The sequence below is a fragment of the Ailuropoda melanoleuca genome, chromosome 9 (assembly GCF_002007445.2).
Source record: "Ailuropoda melanoleuca isolate Jingjing chromosome 9, ASM200744v2, whole genome shotgun sequence".
NCBI classification, from domain to species: Eukaryota; Metazoa; Chordata; class Mammalia; order Carnivora; family Ursidae; genus Ailuropoda; species Ailuropoda melanoleuca.
The window spans coordinates 17,864,187-17,886,756 of NC_048226.1; the positions used below are offsets into that span (position 1 = coordinate 17,864,187).

Genomic DNA, 22,570 nt, shown 5'->3' on the forward strand with positions numbered 1-22,570 from the left:
CCACAGGTTTCTGGATGGCTGAAGTCATGCACGGAAACCAGTTCCCTTTGCTCTCTCGTCCGAGGCTGTGGCGGGGGCAGGGCTGTCATGGGCTATCCTGTCCCGGCCGCCGGTGCTCACGGGCAGAGCCAATCTCCTCAGGAGATTCCCTGAGGTGGCCAGAGACTCTTCTGGGTGTCACCTAACCTTGAAGGGCCACAGGTTGCCAGGGACCACAAATTAATGGAGAAAAAAAAAATTTCCAAGCAGAGACTCTGGCAAGCACAGGAGACAAAACGTGCTTTGATTACAGATGCACAAACAGCCATGGAACCCGTTCTTTGGAACGAGATGTGGAATCAATAATTATGAGCTATCAGACATGAGCCATGGTAACTCCTGGGCCTTAAGAAGGAAACAGTGGGATTCCTTTCTCTGGATATCTTAGGACTCTTTAAAGGACACATCACCGATGTTCAAGTGATTTGCGTGGTGTCCCTCCCTCCCCCACCCAAGACAACACGTAAGACGAGGTGGCCGCAACCCGGCCTGGCTGCTCGGGTTCCATGAGACTACCCTGGGAGTCCTTCATCCTGTGAAACCCGGTTCTCCCTCTCCTGATTCCCGAATGCCTGGTGCAGAGACGAGTCTGGAAAATCTGAGTGACACTGGTTTGGAAATGGAGTCAACAGTTCATTTCCAAAAGGTAGTTTCCAGTGTGGATCCACAAACTGTGGGGCGGACCTGTGCCATCTGACATAAAAACAGAGACTCTGAGTGGGGCTGTCTGCTCCAGGGGGCCAAGTTTCCCCGGCTGTCACATGGCCAAGCATTTCCTTCCTGGAGGCGGTTCCTTTTGAAAAAGATGGGAGCTCTGCCAGTGAATAGCCAGGGAAAAGTCTGGGGAGGGGAAAATTCTCAGGCATGTGGTGAAAGGGATGAGATAAGAGGAAGAGGGAGAGGGAGAGAGAGAGAGAGACAGGCTTGAGCAGCAGGTGTCCAGGTAACCCACCAGGAACCAGGTGAGCTCCTCTCCCCAGTGCCCCCAGAGAAGAAGGGAACTGGCAGGACCCTTGGAGCTTCAGGCCCGGGGCAAAGGCAAGAGCACAGCAAGTTACCATCAGATGCAGTGGTATTTTGGTTGGTCCCTTGGCAGAAATCTTCTCCCATAGGCCCCTTCTAACGTAGCGCACGGTTGTGCCCGCAATCTGGTACTCTCCAGGGAGCTCTATCTTCCAATCGCTGTTGATGGATCTCTTATTGGTATCTTTCAGAGCTAGAAAGAAAAGCAAACATCATGGAATCAGGGGGCATTAGTCTGCCTTTTCAGGGGAATCTGGGTGTCCTGAGGGGTGGGTCAGAGATCTCCCTCGACACCTCTACAGGGGAAAGGAGGGAGGTCTGCAGTGATAGAAGGTGAGCTTTCTGGAAGTTGGGAACAGAAGTCTGGCTCATAGGTGGCAAACAGCTCAAGACCCAAAGAACCCTCTGAGATAGAACACCAGGGGATGGAGACAAGCGCAGCCCAATCACATTTTACTAAACTTCCAGGGTAAGGGTCTTCTGCCTGATGGATGAATTCTATTTTAATGTGTCCAGGGCTACAGAGAGGGGTTTGCTGCTTTAGTGAAACTCGTCAATTCATTTGACTGTTACCTACCTGGGGCTTTTTACAGTTATAGCCTAATCCAGCTTCTCCTAAGGATTTGAGAGCCCCACGTTAGTAAAGTGGGGGCTCCTTCAAGGGATAGTTACTATTCTATTAAATGGCAAGAGTCTGGGATCCTTAGCCGACCATGGATGGGACAGTAGGGCTCAGACAATGCCACGAGGGTGGGGCTCCGTGGTCCTCGGGTTCACACTCCACTGGCTCAGAATGTGTTGGAAGAAACAAAATCAAGTTTGCTGATCGGCCAGAGCAAAAATCTGGTTTTCCATACAAGCCATATATTGATTATCTGAGTGCTGACTTTCCTGTGTCCCCTTGCCTAGGTTTGGAGTCATGTTGTTCTCACGATGAGGGCATTCTGCAGTGAAATCCTTTTTTGTTTGTTTGTTTGTTTCGTTTTGATATTTAGGAAAGACAAGAACGAAAAGGTACTCTGGGATTTGGGAGAAGGTTGCAAATGACAGCAGGTTGACAACAAGTCTTCTGTCACTTAAAAGATGAAACTCCCAGGACACCCTGGGTGCAATGCCTTCCTCTCTGCAAATGAAGCTGGAGCACCCCCCCCCGCCCCCCATGCCCCAAATGCTCACAGTCAGCAAAATCAGGTTCCACCCCATACCCCCTTCTCTGCTTCCCGAGGCCAGAAATAAAACACCGGCATTTAATACTGATTTTGGATAATGAGAGCTGAAACCAAAAAGGGGTTTCTGTTAGCCCTGAATCCATGAGCCCCAAGGCTGGGTCAGAACCTGGTTGGACCTGGTCAGGCTACCAGCAGCTGGGGGATGCTGGGCCCCTGCTTCCTCGTCTCTAGGACATTATGGTCCCAGGGCTCGCTCCTGCCCCGCCAGGCTGTCCTGGTGCACACAGAGGAGAGGCATGCTCAGGACTCCTTGCTTCTAGGATCTGCCACGAGAACCTAGGAAAGAAGCAGGAAGGGTGCTTTCCAGTAGAGTGACTTCTAGTCGGGATTTCATATCCAGGGTGGTTGTGCAGAGCAAGTGGTTGAGGGTTACAGGACTCCAGGGAAAGCTGAGAAAAGAGAAGGCTCTACCTCTTGGAATCGAATGGTTCTCTTCAAGAAATTCTACCTGATACTGAAATTTCCTGGCTACAAGAAAGAAGTAAGAATGTCAGAATACTCACAATCTCTGTTCCTTTGTCCCTTCCTCAGCCACGACCTACCAGCCACCTTTCAAGGGGCATGTTCTTGGATTTAGCCCCTACATGTACTTTTACCCACTTACTCTTCCCAACAACTCTCCAAGGTAAAGCAGTATTTTCCCCTTTTCACAGATGAGGAAATGGGGGCACAGAGAGGTTAAGTTACCTGCCTAAAGTCACACAGCTATGAAGAGTGGACAACCTGAACTTAACACACTGAGCTCAGCACTCATCACTCTGGCAATTTAAATTCCCATATTCTTTAGGTTATAGCCTCTATCCAGAGTCTTACGACAAATGCAAAAATGCTAAGTGTCATACTTATTTTCCAAGAGAAACACATTCTAGGCTCCAACTGCTTCAGGGTCTCACGTTCTATATACCCTTATAAATATAACAAAAACTGGAAGACTGTTCTTTCTACTTCTCTGTAGGTTTGGAAAATTGTTTCTTGCACACACACACGTAAATTCGGTTTCAGAAATCAGTGCAGGCTGGTGGGGAGTGGCAGACAGACACAGTGAGGGGCCAGAGTCCTTGAGGAATGGTCTCAGAACGAGCTGGGGAAGCACAGGGAGCAGCCGACACATGGCCCTGGCCAGTCAGGGCCTCCTAGCTGGGTGTTGAGGACACAGCTCCTGCCCTCAGGGAGCTCAACATTTGGAAGGGAGACAGGTGAGAAGACAGATAAACACAGCACAGCTTCACAGGCTCTGTGGCAGAAGCCAGTTCAGGGCCCGCAGATGTGTGTGTGTGGCGGGCAGGGACGGGGGCAGACGGGGAAGACTTTCTGGAAGAAAAGCAGGGAGAAGAGGTGGCCTGGGCGTGTCTGGCAGGCATGGACTGTGGCCGTGATCACTCTTCGTGTGAACACTGCTCTGTGTGGAGAAGCAGGTGGGAGGTGAAGCAATTTTTTCCCCTAGAAGTCTGGCTGGGAAAAGGAGGCAAGATGACGAGTGGCTCTAAAGGGTGGAGAAGGAGAGAGGTTTCACTGTTCTTGTTATCGAGATGGGAGACTCGAGCATGATGAGACCCCCTCCCCAACCCGGAACTTGGAGCGTTAGAGAGATGGGCAGAAAGAGTTTCTTTAGAGCTGTATGCTGACCACCACCATGCTCGGCCCACCCCATAGAACCCATTTCCTACACTCTGGGGCAGCTGCTCTCCTTGTCACTGGCCACCCACATGCACTCATGGCCACACCTGGGCTGGGGCCTCGGGTTTAAGAGTGGGGCCCCGACGTTGTTCTCATGTTATGGCTGTTCTGAATGGCGTGTTGGCTGCCTGGCACCGCTCTCTCTTTCTTCAAGTAACAACAACCCAGAGTTTCCTTTGCGGGTATGTTCTTCCTCTGACCACAGTTCCACATATGGGCCCATCACCGAACCCTGGACAGTGAGAGTCAGTTCCAAGACTTCTACTCACCTCGGAAGGAGCAGCTTTCTTTCTGCAGGACTATGAGACTCCATGTAAATCTGGATTACCAGTGCATGGGAAAAGGCCCCCAGATTAAAGTCAACTGAGAGAGGACAGAGGAGCCAGGGTAGAGAGGGAGTTTCCCATGATGTCATTTTAAGCCCCTGGATCCCGCAGTGCCTGAAGCTGATGCTTAGCAACTGAGAACTGGGTTTGGCTTTCACATGTGTCTTTTGAAGGTCGTTTCTTTGTTGCTGTTGTTTTGTTTTGTTTTGACATACTAATCATCTAGGGGCAGGGCAGCTTGGGAAAGAAGACGATGACTAGTGTGGACTCCAAGAAACCACCTTAGATCCTTAGCGGCATAAGCTTTGTACCCCGAGATTTAGAAGGCCGGGCCTGTTCTATGTAGGCTTTAAACTATCTCCTGCGCCTCTGCTCCTGTCCGGCACTAAGGTCCAGGATGAGTTGGCTCTTTCTCCCTCAGCCTCGTTTGCGCATTTCCTCGGTCCTTTGTGTAAGGTGCTTTCGAGCGCCTTAGTGAGTTACACACTGAAAGCTACCCTGCCTCCATGCCAAAAGTCAAACATCTGGGGGGCCAAGACTGGGAAGGACTGGAAAAAGTGCAGGAGGGCACACCTGGAGATGATTATAAAACCATCCACAGAAACAGCGCATGGAGGTGTGGGGGCCAGCCTGGGGAGCCCTGCTTCTGCCAGCAGAGGCACCCGCTGTGGCTGACCCAGGGGCCAGATGGAGAGCCAGCTGGGGCTTGGGGCGTGTCAGCCTCTGATCACCAGGGCAGGGTCATGCCTGTCAGCAGGGGGAAGTGCTGAGAGGGGCAGGTAGAGGAGACATTGCAGGAGGCGGCCTAGGAGGAGTGAATATTGGTCAAGGAAGGCGGGAGGGGGAATGTGAGCGTGGCAGGCTGCAGCTGGCCAGCTAGGCCAGAACGAGGTCAGTGGCCAAATGGGGGAAAAACACGTCAGACGGTGGAGCCCTGGTAAGCAGCTCGCTAGGGAGAGAAGTCCAGATTTACAGGGCTTGCTGCTCCCCAAGGTGTAAATGCCCCCAGCATGGTAGATTTCAAGCAAGCCCTGTGACCTCAGGGGATGCAGAGCTCCTCCAAGCCCCACACCGCTGCTGGGGTGCCCCCATGAGTTCAGAAATTGCCTGGCCTTGCTTTGGGTGGCCTGGTCTGGAGCTGCTGACTCGGGAACTCTCACACGATCACAGCTTTGGGGGTGTCAGCGGGGCTCTCATGGCCCTAGAAAGAATAAACTCTGCGTGCCCAAGCTTTTCTTGTGGCCACCTCTGCGGCCACAACGGCACCTTGGCACCCCTTCTTCTGGACAGTTTGATCGTGATGTCAATCCTTGACAAATTTTGCCATGGGAGGAAAAACACAGAGTTAAATGTAGGGGCTCAGCAATTCCTAGAAGTCTGGGGTTGCTTCAAACCTACTGACTTTGGGTGAGGAATCTAGTCAGCAAGAGCCAAAAATGTGCAAGGTGCTGGGGTCCAGTGGTGACATTGGACTTCCTGCTAAGAGGGGAATTTGGCCCCTGAGATTCCTTCAGAAGGGCGGGAACAGCTGCCTCAGAGAATCTGCTGGAACATCAAGATCATTATTAGGAGCGAATACGTAGGTTCAGTGTGGAGTCCAGGGAGAAACCCAAGTTGTGGGGCCATGTCAGCTCCAGACAGTGGGAACGCACATCAGCCCCTGGCCCACCTGAATCAGCCTCCACCCCAAGCGAGCTTCCCTCAGCAGGGTTTGCGAGAGCTGGTGGGGCAGAAGCTCCCAGGCCCCTTGCAGGAGTCCTTTCCAATGCCTGTACATAATGCTGCATTCTTCTTCGAAAGAAGGCCCCAGAGTTCAGTTAAGATTCGGGCCCTACAGGTTCCTGTCCCTCTCAATCCTGCAGCATCACAGGTCTAGGCAAGCCCCCTGTATCTGTAAGCAGGTTGAGTTAGTTTGCATTTGAAATTAGGATTTTTAGGCCTAGAAATTCAACAGGGGCTATTGAAAGGATTACACAGGCTTTGATTTGACAGGCAAATAATAAAGTGAAGAACAAAGGAAAATCCTGAGCGACTTGATTTTGATCTGTGCTGTCTGAAGTTGTGATTTGCTGGGGAGGAAATTTTTGCTGGTTCTGTCTGGGTCAGAGGCTGGATGTTTTAAGCCACCATCCAAAATAGAACAGTGCCTGCTTTTGTGTATTTGGCTTAGAAGCCATTAGGAGCCTCTCAGCAGCTAGAGAGACTTTTGCAGGGACGAGGGTGGGCACATGCTCCCTCTTGCTACTGTGGCAGAACAAAACCATTCCATGAAGGAATGGTCCAGAATGTAAGGTCACATGGCAAATGTCAATTTCTCTCCTGGGCCCCTCTGCCACCCTGTGGACAACTACACATCTTCCCTGGACTTCTAGGCACTGTGGGAAAAGCTCCTGAGCCACTCTGAAGAGCAGGGGTGGGGGGAAGGGGGTATTCCTGCTGGGAGGGCACAGCTCTTCCGTCCAGCTGGCTGGAGGCAGACGGAAGGGGTCCAACCCCATCCGCAGGCCCCCCTCTTGCGTGGCGCTGTGCAGAAGCTGGGCTTCTTTGTGTCTTTCTCCCTCTTGGATTCCACTGTAAGACGTGACCCACAGTCAACCTACTTCTACTCCTGGCATCCAGTCAGTTCCTTTTATTTCCACTCAGAGTTCTCCCAGCTCTGTTCTTAGCTATGGAAGCAAACTGCAGAGGCATTTCCTGTGCCAGGTGGTTTGGAGCAGAGAGCCAGGCAGCGTGGGCTGAAGGTAGGTGGGGTGAAATTCTTCAGGAATGGCTCCCAGCAAATGTGAGAGAGTAATTCAAAGTTACACTGGGTTGACTTCTAAAGCACCCAGAGCCGAGTGGAAACAAGGCTTGTTTGAACTAACTTTAGAAACATAACGAGTGTGGACCACCTTCGGATTTGCCCTCACTTACACACCAGGCCCTGGGCTCCTGGGATTAAAACGTATGAATAAGATAAGACAAAAGCTGGTTCCAAGCTCCCTTGGGGAAGTTGTCCTGAGATCCTGAACCAATATCTTTGGGATGGAGGTTTGCCTCTTTGAAGTTCACACAAAGAAGTAAAAGCCATGGGCAAGTGTAACACATGTTCTCCGGTGAAAAAACGTCCCCCTCTGCTGATGTCTGGTGATGACCGAACACATCAGGGCAATTCTGGAAGGCTTGTGAACGGCCGCAGACCCGGATGATATGAGGGGTTTGGACGGGCTCCTGAACCCCTGGAGCCTCTCCTCCTCAGTGAAATAGGCAAAGCAATACTTTACAGGGCTTTTGGGGGCGGTGAGGAGTCAAGTCTGCAAAGTGGGGCAGGGCTTAATGCCTGGGAGCCACAAATGTCAATATTCGTGGCATCCGCACGTGTGGCCCACAGACTACAGGAGCTGAGGGGAACCACCAGGAAAGCTAGTCCCCCTGCCACGGGCAACATTCACTAGTTACATGGCCCTAACACGGGTTCCAGGGAAAAGTTCATTTTTACTATAGGAATTAGAAGTTGAGCAATCTAAAGGATTCTGACATCCTTCTGTCCTTCTTATCTTGCTGCAGGAAAGTACGGATGATGTTCCTACTTTCTACGGACATCTGGGGCTGGGTCAGGGGCAGGAATGGTGTTGGGAATTCTGGGAAGCCAGGACCAGTCCCTGCAAGGGACTCACTTATAGGGGCACCTGCTGGCGCTTTGACAGAAGAACCAATCAGTTGACCTTGGGATGGCACCAGCTCCTGGGATACTGAGATCATGTCAAAGGCAATGTCTGCCACCCTCCAAGGCCTGGTGCCCCCCAGGAAGCAGAAATGTCTCTTCCAGGTAGGTGAGGGCTGATGTACCAGTAGGAAAGTGTAACTTTTGGGGGTGACAAAAGCTTCCAAAAGCAAATGCTGGTGAGGTTGACCCAATTTTCTTAGGGGGGCAGAGAGGAGATGGGCTCTTTGGGAATTTAGTAAAAAAGGCCACCGCTCTGCAGAAGCTGCCAAGAGCAGCCCAAGGCTATTTTAGAAAGCTTGTATAAGCTTCATTCTATCTGCAGTGACAGCTGGGCTACTGCAGAGAAGGGGGCCGGGCTAGACTGGGACAATGTCTATGCTGGGGGGAGCAGCTGATGAGACCCATGTGGGTGTCACTCTAAGGGATGGTAAGGTCCTACCCTGGCAGCAGGAGCAGCGTGGCCTCAAGGAGGTGGGGTGGATGGCAGAAGAGAAAGCTGCAGAGGAGTTGACAGGGCTGCCTGGAACACAGTAGGGACCCCAGGGGGCTGCTTGCTGGTGAACCCTGGTGTGGGCACTCAGGAACAAGAGCTCCCAGCCCCACTCCTGCCTCTCCCCAAGGCACGTGTGTGCAGATTAGCTCGCTGTCTGCAAACGGTTCTTATAGGACAGTGGTCTTCATTGTAAACTTGCCTACTATGGGTTTATTTTATGTCTGTCTAATCAGATTTTGAGTTTCTTTCTTTTTAAAAAAGATTTTATTTATTTATTTGAGAGAGAGAAAGAGAGTGAGCATGAGCAGGGGGAGGAGGCAAAGGGAGAGGGAGAAGTACACTCTCCGCTGAGCAGAGATCCTGACCCGGGGTTTGATCCCAGGACCCTGAGATCATGACCCAAGCCGAAGGCAGACGCTTAAGGGACTGAGCCACCCAGGCACCCCAGACTTTGAGTTTCTCAAGTAGGGGCCATTTCAAAGAAAGACTGAGATCCTTCCATATCTACAAAGTCAGGAATGTGGACAAAGATGTAATTATTTTAGTGATAAAAGTTGAAAGGAAAGCATTTCATGAGTAACTTCATTTCAGCCAAAACAACTTAATTCTTAAGTTTGAAGTCAGAGAGAGAGAGAGAGAGAGAGAGAGAGATCATGTCTTACATATTCTTGTCAATCTGAAACGGAACCTTGCAACACAGACTGAGGAGATTATGATAGGAGCAATCCCTGGAGAAGGGTACCTGGGTAGGAGATCAGCCACCTCCAGTTTGAAATCCAATCCAAGACAGGAACACAGCAGAAGGCCTGGCAGGAGGACATGGTTCACAGCATGTCCAGCCCCGTGAACTATGAGTAGAGGCAGCCACTGGGTACCCTGCTTGTCCCCAAAGCAGCATAAAGAACACTTAGGGCTCAACCCACAAGTACCCAAGTACCAGGCAGACCTTTGCAAGAGCCAATGGAGAGGCTGGCAGTTAAGCTCAGGCTATACCCAGAGGGACTTTGGTGCCTAAGAAGGGATTCAGTTGAACAATTCTTAGGGCTTGAAGTATGATTCTGTAGAAGGCAATGAAGACCAATCTGGAATGGAACCCCAACCTTCCATAGGAAGACACAGGCATTTGTGCCTGAAGTCAATAGAATTGGCCACTAGGAATCCGGGGTACACAGCGCTTAGTGAAAACCAGTGTTCTTTTGTGCTTCCATTAGATCTAGGGATATTCCTCTTTTTTTTTTTTCCAGCTAAGGAATCATCCCCAGAGCCACCAACAGCTGGGCAATGTGCCCATGCTATGTGGGCGAAGGCTGCTCCGGGTTCTCCTGGGGTTACTTTGGGGGACTTTCGCTATCCCAATTCCTCACATCCTTCCCTCTTCTGTCACCTTCCCTCCCATCCAAAGCCGGAGGATCCTCCCAATCCCCTCAGGCCCCATTCACCTTGGGGGTGGCTGCACTTCAGCCAAATAGAACAGCATCGTGCGGTGCACTGCGATTACTTCTATCATTATACCTCGGGTACGAGTGGGAAACCCATGGCCTGGGAGAACGATGCCGGACCACACAATCAGCCTGCTCATCCAAATCTTAGAACATAAATCACAACTCAGATTCTTTGTGTTTTACCCAGAAAACTGTGGGCAGGTTTATCCTCCACCACGCGAATCCTCCGAGCTCCCGCTGGGATGACGGCAGCTTCGATATAACCTGTGGTGGCAGATAACAGAAAGGTGAAGCACACCTCCACCCCCCTTCAGAGGCCCACATAGAACCCCCCCCNCCCCCCCCCCAAAATCTGCCCTACATCCACCTCCCCCGCCTATCCCTGTGGGGATTTCAGAGCCTGTAGGCTGGTCTGGCTCTAAAAAATCAAGTCAATGAACAAGGAGTGTTCTTCTATGGCCAGAACCTCCAGGCTGCCCAAATTCCAGAGAGCACCCTTGCTGTGTGTGTGGAGAATTGAACCGTGTCTCCCCGCCCCCCCACTCTTACGTTGAAGTCCTAATCCCCGCTATCTCACAATGTGACCTGATTTGGAAAATGGGTCTTTGCAGATATAATTCGTTCAGACGAGATCCCACTGGAGTAGGGTGGGCACTTCATCTTACAAAAAGGGGGAATTCAGATGCAGACAGGCACACAGAACTCCATGGAAGCAGAAAGCAGGATCAGGGTGATGCTTCTACAAGTGAAGCAACACGGAAGATGGCCAGCAAACCCCCAGAAGCTAGCAGAGAGGCACGAAGCAGATTCTTGCTTCCAGCATTCCAAAGGAAGCAACCCTGCCTACACCTTGATCTTGGACTTGTAGCTTCCAGAGCCGTGGGACAGGAATGGTCTGTTGTTCATGCCACTCAGTTTATGGTACTTGGTGACTGTGGCCCTCGCAGACTGAGACAGCCTGGAATCCTGTGGGAACAGCCCCTCTGTGGGGCACACAGGCAGCGTGCCCCTGGTCACTCCATCTGCCGGAGGTTGCTTTGGGCTTTGCTGTACTCTGAGCTGTCCCCGAATCCATGGAATGACAGCAGAAGCTAAACTCCTTGCCCAGGGACAGAACCACTCCTTAACACACTGTTCGCCGTTTCCTGCTTCTGCTGATTCTGGGGATCTCTGCAACTCTCCCAGCCCATGCTTTTGTCTATCTCCTTGAGTATTTCCAACTATAATGGGAGGCCCTCAGAGGCCTGGGGCCTTCCTCTACCCATCCTCCAACCCCACATGTACCCAGACAGTGGGGGGATAATGAGGATTCAGGGAGGGTATGACTGAGGCTGCCGGGCAGGAGGTCAGCCACTGGCTGCTGCCTGGTTAACTGGGTCAATAAATGAGCCCAGCACTAGGGTGAGATTTTGAAATGCAGGCTGGTAATCATTTTGTTTTGATTTTCATTTGGGTTTTAGACAAGGGTTATATGTGTTTGCTTCAGCAATTGAGATGATGATCCCAAATTAGATTACAATCCTAAATGGGATCATCACAGTCAGCAGGGGAGCATTAAACAGGAGAGATCTCTAAGCCCAGCTATGTAGAGATTGTGGAAATATCTATTTTTGAGAGGTTGGTTTATTTCCTCATTTTCTCACAGTAAAACTAGCCATATTTTTATTGGAAAAATAGTACATGATAATTCAAACCACAGAACGGGAAAAAACCAAAATGAACCTGTACGACGTTGCTCTACAGAAATTATCCCTAAAAAAGCAAAATTTTGGTGACTAGTTTTTTCAGCGTCTATTAACGCATATAAAAATATATACATCATTTTACACGAAAAGGATATTGTATGGAGTTTTAAAAGATCAGGGACAACTTTAAAATAATTGGAGTTTTGCTAGGCGGTATGTGCCCAAGGTATAAAATTCAAGTTACAAAAGGCTATAGAAAGTATGTGTCTCTAATAAGATATATCCTATACTTACTTAGCTACCTTTCTAACATTCTAATTATTTATAATAATTTGTATATTTTGGCTGGGTTCCTATAAAGCTAATGGAAACATCTGCTCATATGACAGTTTTGTTTCTTCCTTTCTAATCGTTATGGCTTTAATTTTTTCTCCTTTCACTGTTCTGGTTGGAACTTACAAAAGCATGTTGTACGCAATGAGAGATTGCAATATCCTTGCCTTATTCATGATGTTCCCAGGGACGCCTCCAAAGTTTTCCCATTGAATATGATGTCTGCTGTGATAATGTGACAGATATCAATTATCAGGTTAAGGAAGTTCCCTCTTATCGTAGGTAACAGCTTTTGTTAATGAAGAGATATTGAAGTTACTGAAGTGCTTCTTTGCGAATATTGAACCACCCTTGCATCCCAGGGATGAATCCCACTTGGTCATGATGGATAATCCTTTTAATGTACTGTGGGACTCTATTAGCTAGGATCTTGTTGAGAATTTTGGCATCCATATTCATTAGGGAAATCGGTCTGTAATTCTCCTTTTTGATGGGGTCTTTGCCTGGTTTGGGGATCAAGGTAATATTGGCCTCATAGAATGAGTTTGGTAGCTTTCCTTCTGTTTCTATTTTTTGAAATAGCTTTAGGAGAATAGGTGTTATTTCTTCTTTGAATGTTTGGTAGAATTCCCCAGGAAAATCGTCTAGGCCTGGAGTTTTGTTTTTTGGAAGGTTGTTCACTGACTCAATCTCTTCATAATTAATTGGCCTGTTTAAAAAATCAATTTCTTCCTGTTTCAGTCTTGGTAGTTTATAGGTTTCCAGGAAGTCCTCCATCTCTTCCAGATTGCTTAGTTTATTGGCATAAAGCTGTTGATAAAAGTTTCTAATAATCCTTCCAGTTTCATTGGTGTTGGTTGTGACCTCTCCCTTTTCATTCATAATTTTATTAATTTGGGTCCTTTCTCTATTCTTTTGGATAAGTCTTGCCAGTGGTCTGTCAATTTTATTTATTCTTTCAAAGAACCAGCTTCTAGTTCTGTTGATCTGCTCTACTGTACTCCTAGTTTCTAATTCATTGATTTCTGCTCTAATCTTGATCAACTGCTTTCTCGTGCGTGGATTAGGCCTGCCCCTTGTTGCTGTTCCAGCTTCTTGAGGTGAGAATATAAAAACTGCATTTTAGATTTTTCTATTCTTTTGAGTGAGGCTTGGATGGCTATGTATTTCCCCCTTAGGACTGCCTTTGCAGTATCCCATAGGTTTTGGACCGTTGTGTATTCATTCTCGTTGGTCTCCATAAATTGTTTAATTTGTTTTTTGATTTCCTGGTTTATCGAGTCATTCTTGAGCAGGATGGTTCTTAGCCTCCAAGTGTTTGAGTTTCTTCCAGGTTTTTCCTTGTGGTTGAGTTCCAATTTCAGAGCGTTGTGGTCTGAGAATATGCAGGGGATAATTTCAATCTTTTGGTATTGGCTGAGACCTGTTTTGTGTCCCAGAGCATGATCTATTCTTGAGAATGTTCCATGGGCATTAGAATAGAATGAGTATTCTTTGGTTCTGGGGTGTGGTGTTCCATATATGTCTATGAGGTCCAACTCGTTGAGTATGGCATTCAAAGCTCTTGCTTGTTTGTCAATTTTCTGCTTATGTGCTTTGTCTATTTNTGTTCTGTCTATTTCTGATAGTGGGGTGTTGAGGTCCCCTACTATTACTGTGTTCTTATCTATATGTCTCTTTATTTTGGTTAAGAGTTGGCTTGTGTATCTTGCTGCTCCCCTGTTGGGGGCATATATATTAATAATTGTCATATCCACTTGTTGGATACATCCTTTAAGAATAATATAGTGCCCTTCTGTATCTCTAACTATAGTCTTTAGTCTAAAATCCAATCTGTGTTATATGAGAATTGCTACCCCAGGCAAAACTATCAGTGTCATAAATTTTATCCAGAAGGAAAAAGCCAAAAATCATATGATTCTCTCAACAGATGCAGAAAAAGCATTTGACAAAATACAGCAATGTTTCCTGATTAAAACCCTTCAGAGAGTAGGGATAGAGGGTAACTTTCTCAATCTCATAAAAGCCATCTATGAAAAGCCTACTGCAAGCATTATTCTCAATGGGGAAAAGCTGGAAGCCTTTCCCTTAAGATCAGGAACACGACAAGGATGCCCACTCTCGCCACTATTATTCAACATAGTACTAGAAGTCCTTGCAACAGCAATCAGAAGACAAAAAGGGATCAAAGGTATCCAAATCGGCAAAGAAGAAGTCAAACTGTCTCTCTTTGCAGATGACATGATACTCTATATGGAAAACCCAAAGGAATCCACTCCCAAACTATTAGAAGTTATAGAACAATTCAGTAAGGTGGCAGGATACAAAATCAATGCCCAGAAATCAGTTGCATTTCTATACACGAATAACGAGACTGAAGAAAGAGAAATTAGGGAATCCATCCCATTTACAATAACACCAAAAACCATACGTTACCTTGGAATTAACTTAACCAGAGACGTAAAGGACCTATATCCTAGAAACTATAGATCACTTTTGAAAGATATTGAGGAAGACATAAAAAGATGGAAAAATATTCCATGCTCATGGATTGGAAGAATTAACATAGTTAAAATGTCCATACTACCCAGAGCAATCTACACTTTCAATGCTATCCCGATCAAAATACCGAGGACATTTTTCAAAGAACTGGAACAAATAGTCCTTAAATTTGTATGGAACCAGAAAAGGCCCCGAATCTCCAAGGAACTGTTGAAAAGGAAAAACAAAGCTGGGGGCATCACAATGCCGGATTTCGAGCTGTACTACAAAGCTGTGATCACAAAGACAGCATGGTACTGGCACAAAAACAGACACATAGACCAATGGAACAGAATAGAGAACCCAGAAATGGACTCTCGGCTCTTTGGGCAACTAATCAGTGACAAAGCAGGAAAAAACATCCAGTGGAAAAAAGACAGTCTCTTCAATAAATGGTGCTGGGAAAATTGGACAGCTACATGCAAAAGAATGAAACTTGACCACTCTCTCACACCATACACAAAAATAAACTCCAAATGGATGAAAGACCTCAATGTGAGACAGGAATCCATCAAAATTCTAGAGGAGAACATAGGCAACAACTTCTATGACATCGGCCAGAGCAACCTTTTTCACGACACATCTCCAAAGGCAAGAGAAATAAAAGATAAAATGAACTTATGGGACTTTATCAGGATAAAGAGCTTCTGCACAGCCAAGGAAACAGTCAAAAAAACTAAGAGGCAGCCCACGGAATGGGAGAAGATATTTGCAAATGATACTACAGATAAAAGACTGGTATCCAAGATCTTCAAAGAACTTCTCAAACTCAATACACGAGAAACAAATAAACAAATCATAAAATGGGCAGAAGATATGAACAGACACTTTTCCAATGAAGACATACAAATGGCTAACAGACACATGAAAAAATGTTCAAAATCATTAGCCATCAGGGAAATTCAAATCAAAACCACACTGAGATACCACCTTACGCCAGTTAGAATGGCAAAGATAGACAAGGCAAGAAACAACAATTGTTGGAGAGGATGTGGAGAAAGGGGATCCCTCCTACATTGTTGGTGGGAATGCAAGTTGGTACAGCCACTCTGGAAAACAGTGTGGAGGTCCCTTAAAAAGTTAAAAATTGAGCTACCCTATGACCCAGCCATTGCACTACTGGGTGTTTACCCCAAAGATACAGACGTAGTGAAGAGAAGGGCCATATGCACCCCAATGTTCATAGCAGCTCTGTCCACAATAGCTAAATCATGGATGGAGCCGAGATGCCCTTCAACAGACTACTGGATTAAGCAGTTGTGGTCCATATATACAGTGGAATATTATTCAGCTATCAAAAAGAACAATTTCTCAACATTTGCTGCAACATGGACGGCACTGGAGGAGATAATGCTAAGTGAAATAAGTCAAGCAGAGAAAGACAATTATCATATGGTTTCTCTCATCTATGGAACATAAGAACTAGGAAGATCGGTAGGAGAAGAAAGGGATAAAGAAAGGGGGGGTAATCAGAAGGGGGAATGAAGCATGAGAGACTATGGACTCTGAGAAACAAACTTTCGGCTACAGAGGGGAAGGAGGTGGGGAATGGGATAGGTTGGTGATGGGTAGTAAGGAGGGCACGAATTTCATGGTGCACTGGGTGTTATACGCAACTAATGAATCATCGAACTTTATATCAGAAACCAGGGACATATTGTATGGTGACTAACATAATAAAAAAATATTAAAAAAAATAATGAAGTGCCTCTTTGCATGTACTGAGATCATCATATTGTTTTTTTTCCCAAACAACACAAAGACTTCAGGGCATTTGAACTGTAATCACACTGGTCATGGCTAATATGGTGGGTGGGTTAATTAATCTTAGCTTGGTTTTTCCTTCACCAATACAGTTCAGTTAACTGTTATTTCTTTTTTATCCTGACGCTTTTCTGTAAACCTTTAATTGAATTTATATTTCTATTATATGGTTTGTCAGCTGGTAAGTGAAGTTTTTTAATCCCTGGATATTAAAAGATGAGGAAATCAGCATAATTACACTGTGCCTCACATTCTTCCATCTTACTTTCAACTTTAATTGTATGAATCCTACATTGTACTCATGTATAACATTTATCTTTTGCTAAGATAATTCATGCAGCTGTTTTAGTCTTTAGTCTGAAAGTTTAGTATTCATTGTGTCCCTCTGCCAGTTTCTTCAATAAATTCTTATTTGCCTCACGTTTGTGCTCTATGAGATGGGCTTGTAGGAATTATATTTTCTGAAATGCAATATAGTAAAAAATTATTGTTTGTCGTTCTTATACTTGAATGTCAGTTTGATGGGTATAAAATTCTTGGCTCACACTTTCTTTCTCTGAGGCCACTGTTACGAGTTGCTCCATTGAATGTCAGTGAGGAGAAGACTGAGGCCAAGCTGATGTCTTTATTAGGTTACCTAAAATTTGGATCGAATACTTATAAGAGTCTTACCTTTAAAATCTGATAACTATTAAGCTNATATATATATATATATATATATAATCTATTTGTTTGGTTTTCTTCTTCGGGGACACCAAATTATGCTGGATTTTCTTTTTCTGCCATTGTGTTCATTTGACGTCTTATCCTTTTGATTCATTGTTATTTCCATTTTGCTCTGCTCATTTTTCTCAGTCCTGTCCTCCATGCTTCTTCTTGTGTTCTCATCAATGTTACTTTCCTTTGCTTCCACGTGGACTTGGTTTCTGTGATGGATTCAGGTTCTTCCTTGACATCTTTCCTTAGCTCTGCCATGTCGTATTTCATCTCCCTCTGTTGCTTCACTGTATCTTCACTGATGTCTTATATCTTAGCTATGAGTTCTTGTTTTATGGAGGCTATTGTTTAATCAGTTTTTGGAATTTATGGCAGTAACATTTGGTCACAATTTTCATCTTCTCCTTGGCAATATTTTGCTGGTATTTTTTTCATTCACTTGTTCTCTCATCTTTTATCTCTTCCCTATTATGGTGATAGACCCTGTTCCGATTTTCTTTCTAAATTACTAATTTTTAAGTGACACAAGTTCTAATTGTACCAGCTGCTTGTAGTAAGCTTGTGTAATAAGGAAGAATAGGACAGCTTCATAGGCTAGCAGGACTTTTAATTGTTAGGACACAGGTTTATGTGTATCAGTGAATTAATTTTTATTTTTGTAAAAATTTATGTATTTTAAATTTATACAAACACACGTGTATATTTTCTCATAAGGATTTTATAATATACGTAAATCTCTTAATGCCACTCCCCTCCCTGTGGGAACTGCCACTATCAGTCTAGTGTATATTCATTCAGATATTTTACTATTTATACACATATATCCATGAAAATTAAAAATATTTATATTTGTCTATATTTTACATAAGCATTAGGAGAAACATTATGACTAAATATCGTACTAAATTATACTTTTTTTAAACATGATTTATCTTGGAAGATCTATCCATGTGAGTGTGTGTAGCTCTACTTAATTTTTCATTTAAATTGTAGTTTACATAATTACTCCCTTACTGATGTACATTTAGGTTGTTTCAAATTTTCTGCTGTTAGAAACAGTGCTATCTTGTGTATGAATATGCACACAAAACTAATAAAATAGTAGCAACCTAATCCAGCAACGTATAAAAAGGATTATATACCATGATCAAATAAGATTATCCCAGGAGTTCAAGGTTAGTTTAACATGTAAAAACGAATCAATGTAATCTATATAAAAAACAAAACCACAAGATCATTTTAATAATTTCAGAGAAAGTATCTGATAAAATTTTACACCCTTTCATGATAAAAACACTCAACAAACTAAAAATACAAGGGAACTGCATCAACCTGATAAACAGCACTTATAAAAAACCCACAGCTAACAGCAGACTTAATGGTGAAATACTTCAATGCTTTCCCCCTAAAATCAGGAAGAAGACAAGGCTGTCCCCTCTTGGTACTTTCATTTAGCATTGTACTAGAAGTTCTTTCCATGTTGATCAGGCAAGAAAGATTTTTAAAAGGCATCCATATTAGAAAGGAAGAAGTAAAAACATCTCTATTTGTAGATGTCAAGATCTTACATATAGAAAAATCCCAAGGAACACACTAAAATATTAAAATAAGTTCAGCAAGGTTGTAAGATATGAGATCAATATACAAAAATCAACTGCATTTCTAGGCATTAGGGTTGGACAGTTCAAAATGAAATTAAGAAAACTTGAATTAAATAGCATCAAAAAGAATACTTAGTAATAACCTTCACAAAAGATGTGCAAGATTTCTACACCAAAAACTACAAAACGCTGTTGAAAGATATTAAAGAAGATCTAAATAAATGGAAAGACACTCCATATTCATGGATTAAAAGATTTAATGTTAAAGTGGGAATACTTCACTAACTGATTTACAGCTTCAACATGGCCTATATAAATATTCCAGCTTTTTGTTTTTGTTGTTTGCCAAAAATGACAAGCTGATCCTGAAATTCATATGGAAATGAAAGGGGCCCAGAATAGACAAAACAATATTTAAAAGGAACAAAGTTGGAGAACTGACACTTATTTAAACGTTTTCTAGCCAGCTATATAATGAGGACAATGTGGCAATGGCATAAAGACAGACATCTTTTTAAAGAAATTATTTATGTATTTATTTGAGAGAGAGAGAGAGAGAAAGAGGAGAAGCAGAGGGAGAGGGACAAGCAGACGCCATGCTAAGTGTGGAGCCCAATGCAGAGCTCAGTCTCATGACCCTGAGACCATGACCTGAGCTGAAATCAAGAGTTGGATGCTCAACAAACTGAGCCACCCACCCACCCCAAGACAGACATGTTTATTAATGGAATATAATTGAGAATTTATAAATGAATCCTTAATTGACTTTCTAAAAGCAAAGGTGCCATGAATATGAAATGGAGAAAGAATAGTCTTTTCCACAGTGTTGGGATAATTCGATATCCATATGCAAAGGAATGAAGGTGGACTCCTATCTCAAACCAGACCAAAAAAAAAACCTATCCTAAAATGGATCATAGACCTAAACCTAAGAGCTAAAACTATGAAACTCTTGAAGAAAACATAGGAGTAAATTTTTATGACCTTGAGTTAAGGAATGGTTTCTTAGACATGACAGCAAAAGCACAAGCATTGTTTTGTTACCAAAAAAGTAGATTATATTAAAAAGATTATATTAAAAGTAGATTATATTAAAAAGATTATATTAAAAGTAGGTTATATTAAAATTTAAAACTTTGTGCTTCCAAGGACACCATCAAGAAAGTGAAAAGCAAACCCATACACTGGAAGAAAATATTTACAAATCATTTTGATAAGATATCTAGGATATATAAAGAAAGTTTGTAATTCAATAATAAAGTGACAAATAATCCAGTACAAAAATAGGCAAAGGATTTTAATAGACATTTCTCCAAAGAAGATATATGAATGGGCAGTAGGCACATGGAAAGATGCTCAACATCATCAGTCATTAGGGAAATGCAAATCAAAACCGCCATCAGATACTACTTCACACCCACTAGGATGCTTATAACCAAAACAATAGACAAGAAGAAGTCCTGTAATGAATGTGGAGCAAATGGAACTCTCGTTCATTACTAGCTGGAATGTAAAATGTTACAGGCACTTTGGAGAAGAGTTTGGCAGTTCCCCTCCAAAATTAAACAAAATGACCATAGGACGGACCCATTCCGTTCCTAGGTATATAGCCAAGAAGAATGAAAACACATGTCCACGCAGAAACTTACATACAAATGTTCACACCAGCATTATCCATAATAGCTAAAAAAAAAAAAAAGGTGGAAACAACTCAGATACCCATCAAACGATGAATGCATTTGAAAAAATGTAGTATAACCATATAATGGAATATTATTCAGCAACAAAAGGAATGAAGCCACTGATACATGCCACAATATGTTGGGACCTTGAAAACATTATGCTAAAGAAGCCAGTCACAAAAGACCACATATTGTATGTGCCATTTGTATGAAATGTTCAGAACAGAGAAACAGACCTAGAGACTGGATGCTGAGGGCTGGGGTAGGAGGGAGATGGGGAATGACTGCAGGTGAGTGTGGGATTTCTTTTTAGGATGATTGTGGTGACGGTTGCACAACTATGTACATGTACTAAGTGCCCACTGAATTGACCATTTTAAAGGGGTGAATTTCATGGTATGTGGAATATATTTCAATGAAGATAATTAAAGAAATAGTAACTGTAATGAACAGCTTTGCACATGTATCATTGTGCACATATACAATGTCCTGCCTGATCAGCTTTGAGAATTGCTGGGTCAAATATACATGAGCTGAAATGTTACATGGATAGCTCAATTGCCCTCCATAACTGCTTGACTAATATATAAGCCAACCAACCTTTTATGAGGTTGCCTGTTTATTCATAGGCTTCTAAATACTTGAAATTAGCTATCTTCTTAACACTGGCTAATTCAATAGGTGAAAAAAATATTATGTGGGAGATTTAAGTTTCATTTCTCTCACTACCAATGTGGCTTGGCATCTTATTACATATTGATTAGCCATTTGAAGTTCCTTTTCAGGTAACTGCCTGGCTGAGAAGCACTGCCCATTTTTCTACTGGCTTTTTATTTTTATGTAATTGATCAGCAGGAATTTTAAAGGGCTATCTCAGTACCTATTAACATATACTTAATGTGTTTTGAACTCGAACTCTTTACTTACTAGACTTTTTGCGAACATTTTTTTCTGTCATTTGTCATTTCTTTTTGGTGCCCTTTATCACATGTCTTTAATTTGAGAGTCAAACTTTTGAGATCTTTTTGTTTTCTGATGGTTTCTTCTTGTTCCGTACTAGTTTTATGGATACTGTTGCATCTCAAATCTTTTTAAGACTAGTTGGTAGAGACTTTGCACTTCTATTACTTGAGTGATCTTGTTTTTCTCATGGGTCATCTTTTCAGGTTACCTTAGTCTCTCCCATTTGTGTTGCAGACTCTCACAAGAAGGATCCACAGATGGGCTGTCTCTGTGAATCTGAGTGGAATTTGCTGACCATCAGGACTGGCTTTCAGCTAGGGGACAGGGAGCCGTTGTTGGGTGCTGACAACTGAAACAGCAAAATGTTTTCTCCATGTGCTGTGTTGTGGCGCTGGCCACCATGATAGGGATGCATTTCCCTGCACTCTTAAACTGTGTGACCATGTGACCTATTTTGATCCTTAAAATGTGAGTGAAAATAATGTGCACATAGGAGCTTTAAGAGAATCAGGACCTGCTTTGCTATGTTCCATTTTTTCTGCAAGGTGATTGGTCAGCATCTGAACAAAATCTGTCAGCACAGGTCCATAAGTGGCTCAAATATGCAGACCCGCCTACCATCCATGTTGAACGTGCAGCATGAGCAAAGAAATAAACTTTTGTGCTAAGTCACTGAGATCTGGGGGGGGCTTTTGTATGGTGTCTTGTTTGTTTATTGTGGCAAATACAAGTCTATTTATTCCAATTCATGTACATATGAGATGTCCTTGTTCCCCTCAAACCTCTTCATAAGTTCCTTTTTTTCCCTTTTTTTTTTAAAAAGTAGGCTCCACACTCAGTGTGGAGCCCAACGTGGGGCTTGACCTCACAACTGAAGATCTGAGCCAAGATCAAGAGTCGGACACTCAACCAACTGAGCCACCCAGGCATCCCTTAGTAAGTTCCTTTTCATTCATTTTATGGTGAGGTTGGTAAGAGAGGAAGCACTTGTTGTTCAAGCGGCCATCTTGGATGGCAAGTTTAGCAGCGTCTGTCCATCTTGACAGCAAATGCCTGGGTGTTGTTACTATAGATCCAGCTTCAAAAGCTTTAAAATTCAAGTTCTACTTGATGCTTCGGGAGACTCCACAGATGTAAACACAGTTCGGTCTGAGGGCAGTTGTCTCACTTAGTGTGCGCTGATCCTGATTCCCAGGCAGGATGACTTTAACCAACTGGGGTGTGGTCCTCCAGTGTGATTCCTTCCAGACACTTCCCATTGCTGTGGGGAATGGCAACACTGGCTCGCCCCAACAGCCTGCCTGTGGTCCCTGCTCTGCTCAGTCCTCATGGGGGCGCGGGGCGGGGGG

General features: G+C 44.2%; 1 protein-coding gene across 1 annotated transcript in view; it reads right to left on the reverse strand.

Annotated features, from left to right (window-relative positions):
• The window catches only part of ADAMTS17 (ADAM metallopeptidase with thrombospondin type 1 motif 17), a 353,798-nt gene that overhangs the window by 74,747 nt on the left and 256,481 nt on the right, over positions 1 to 22,570 (reverse strand). Inside the window, 2 exon segments of the mRNA XM_034667944.1 lie at positions 1,098 to 1,255; positions 10,119 to 10,199. Coding sequence (XP_034523835.1) covers positions 1,098 to 1,255; positions 10,119 to 10,199 — 239 coding nt within the window.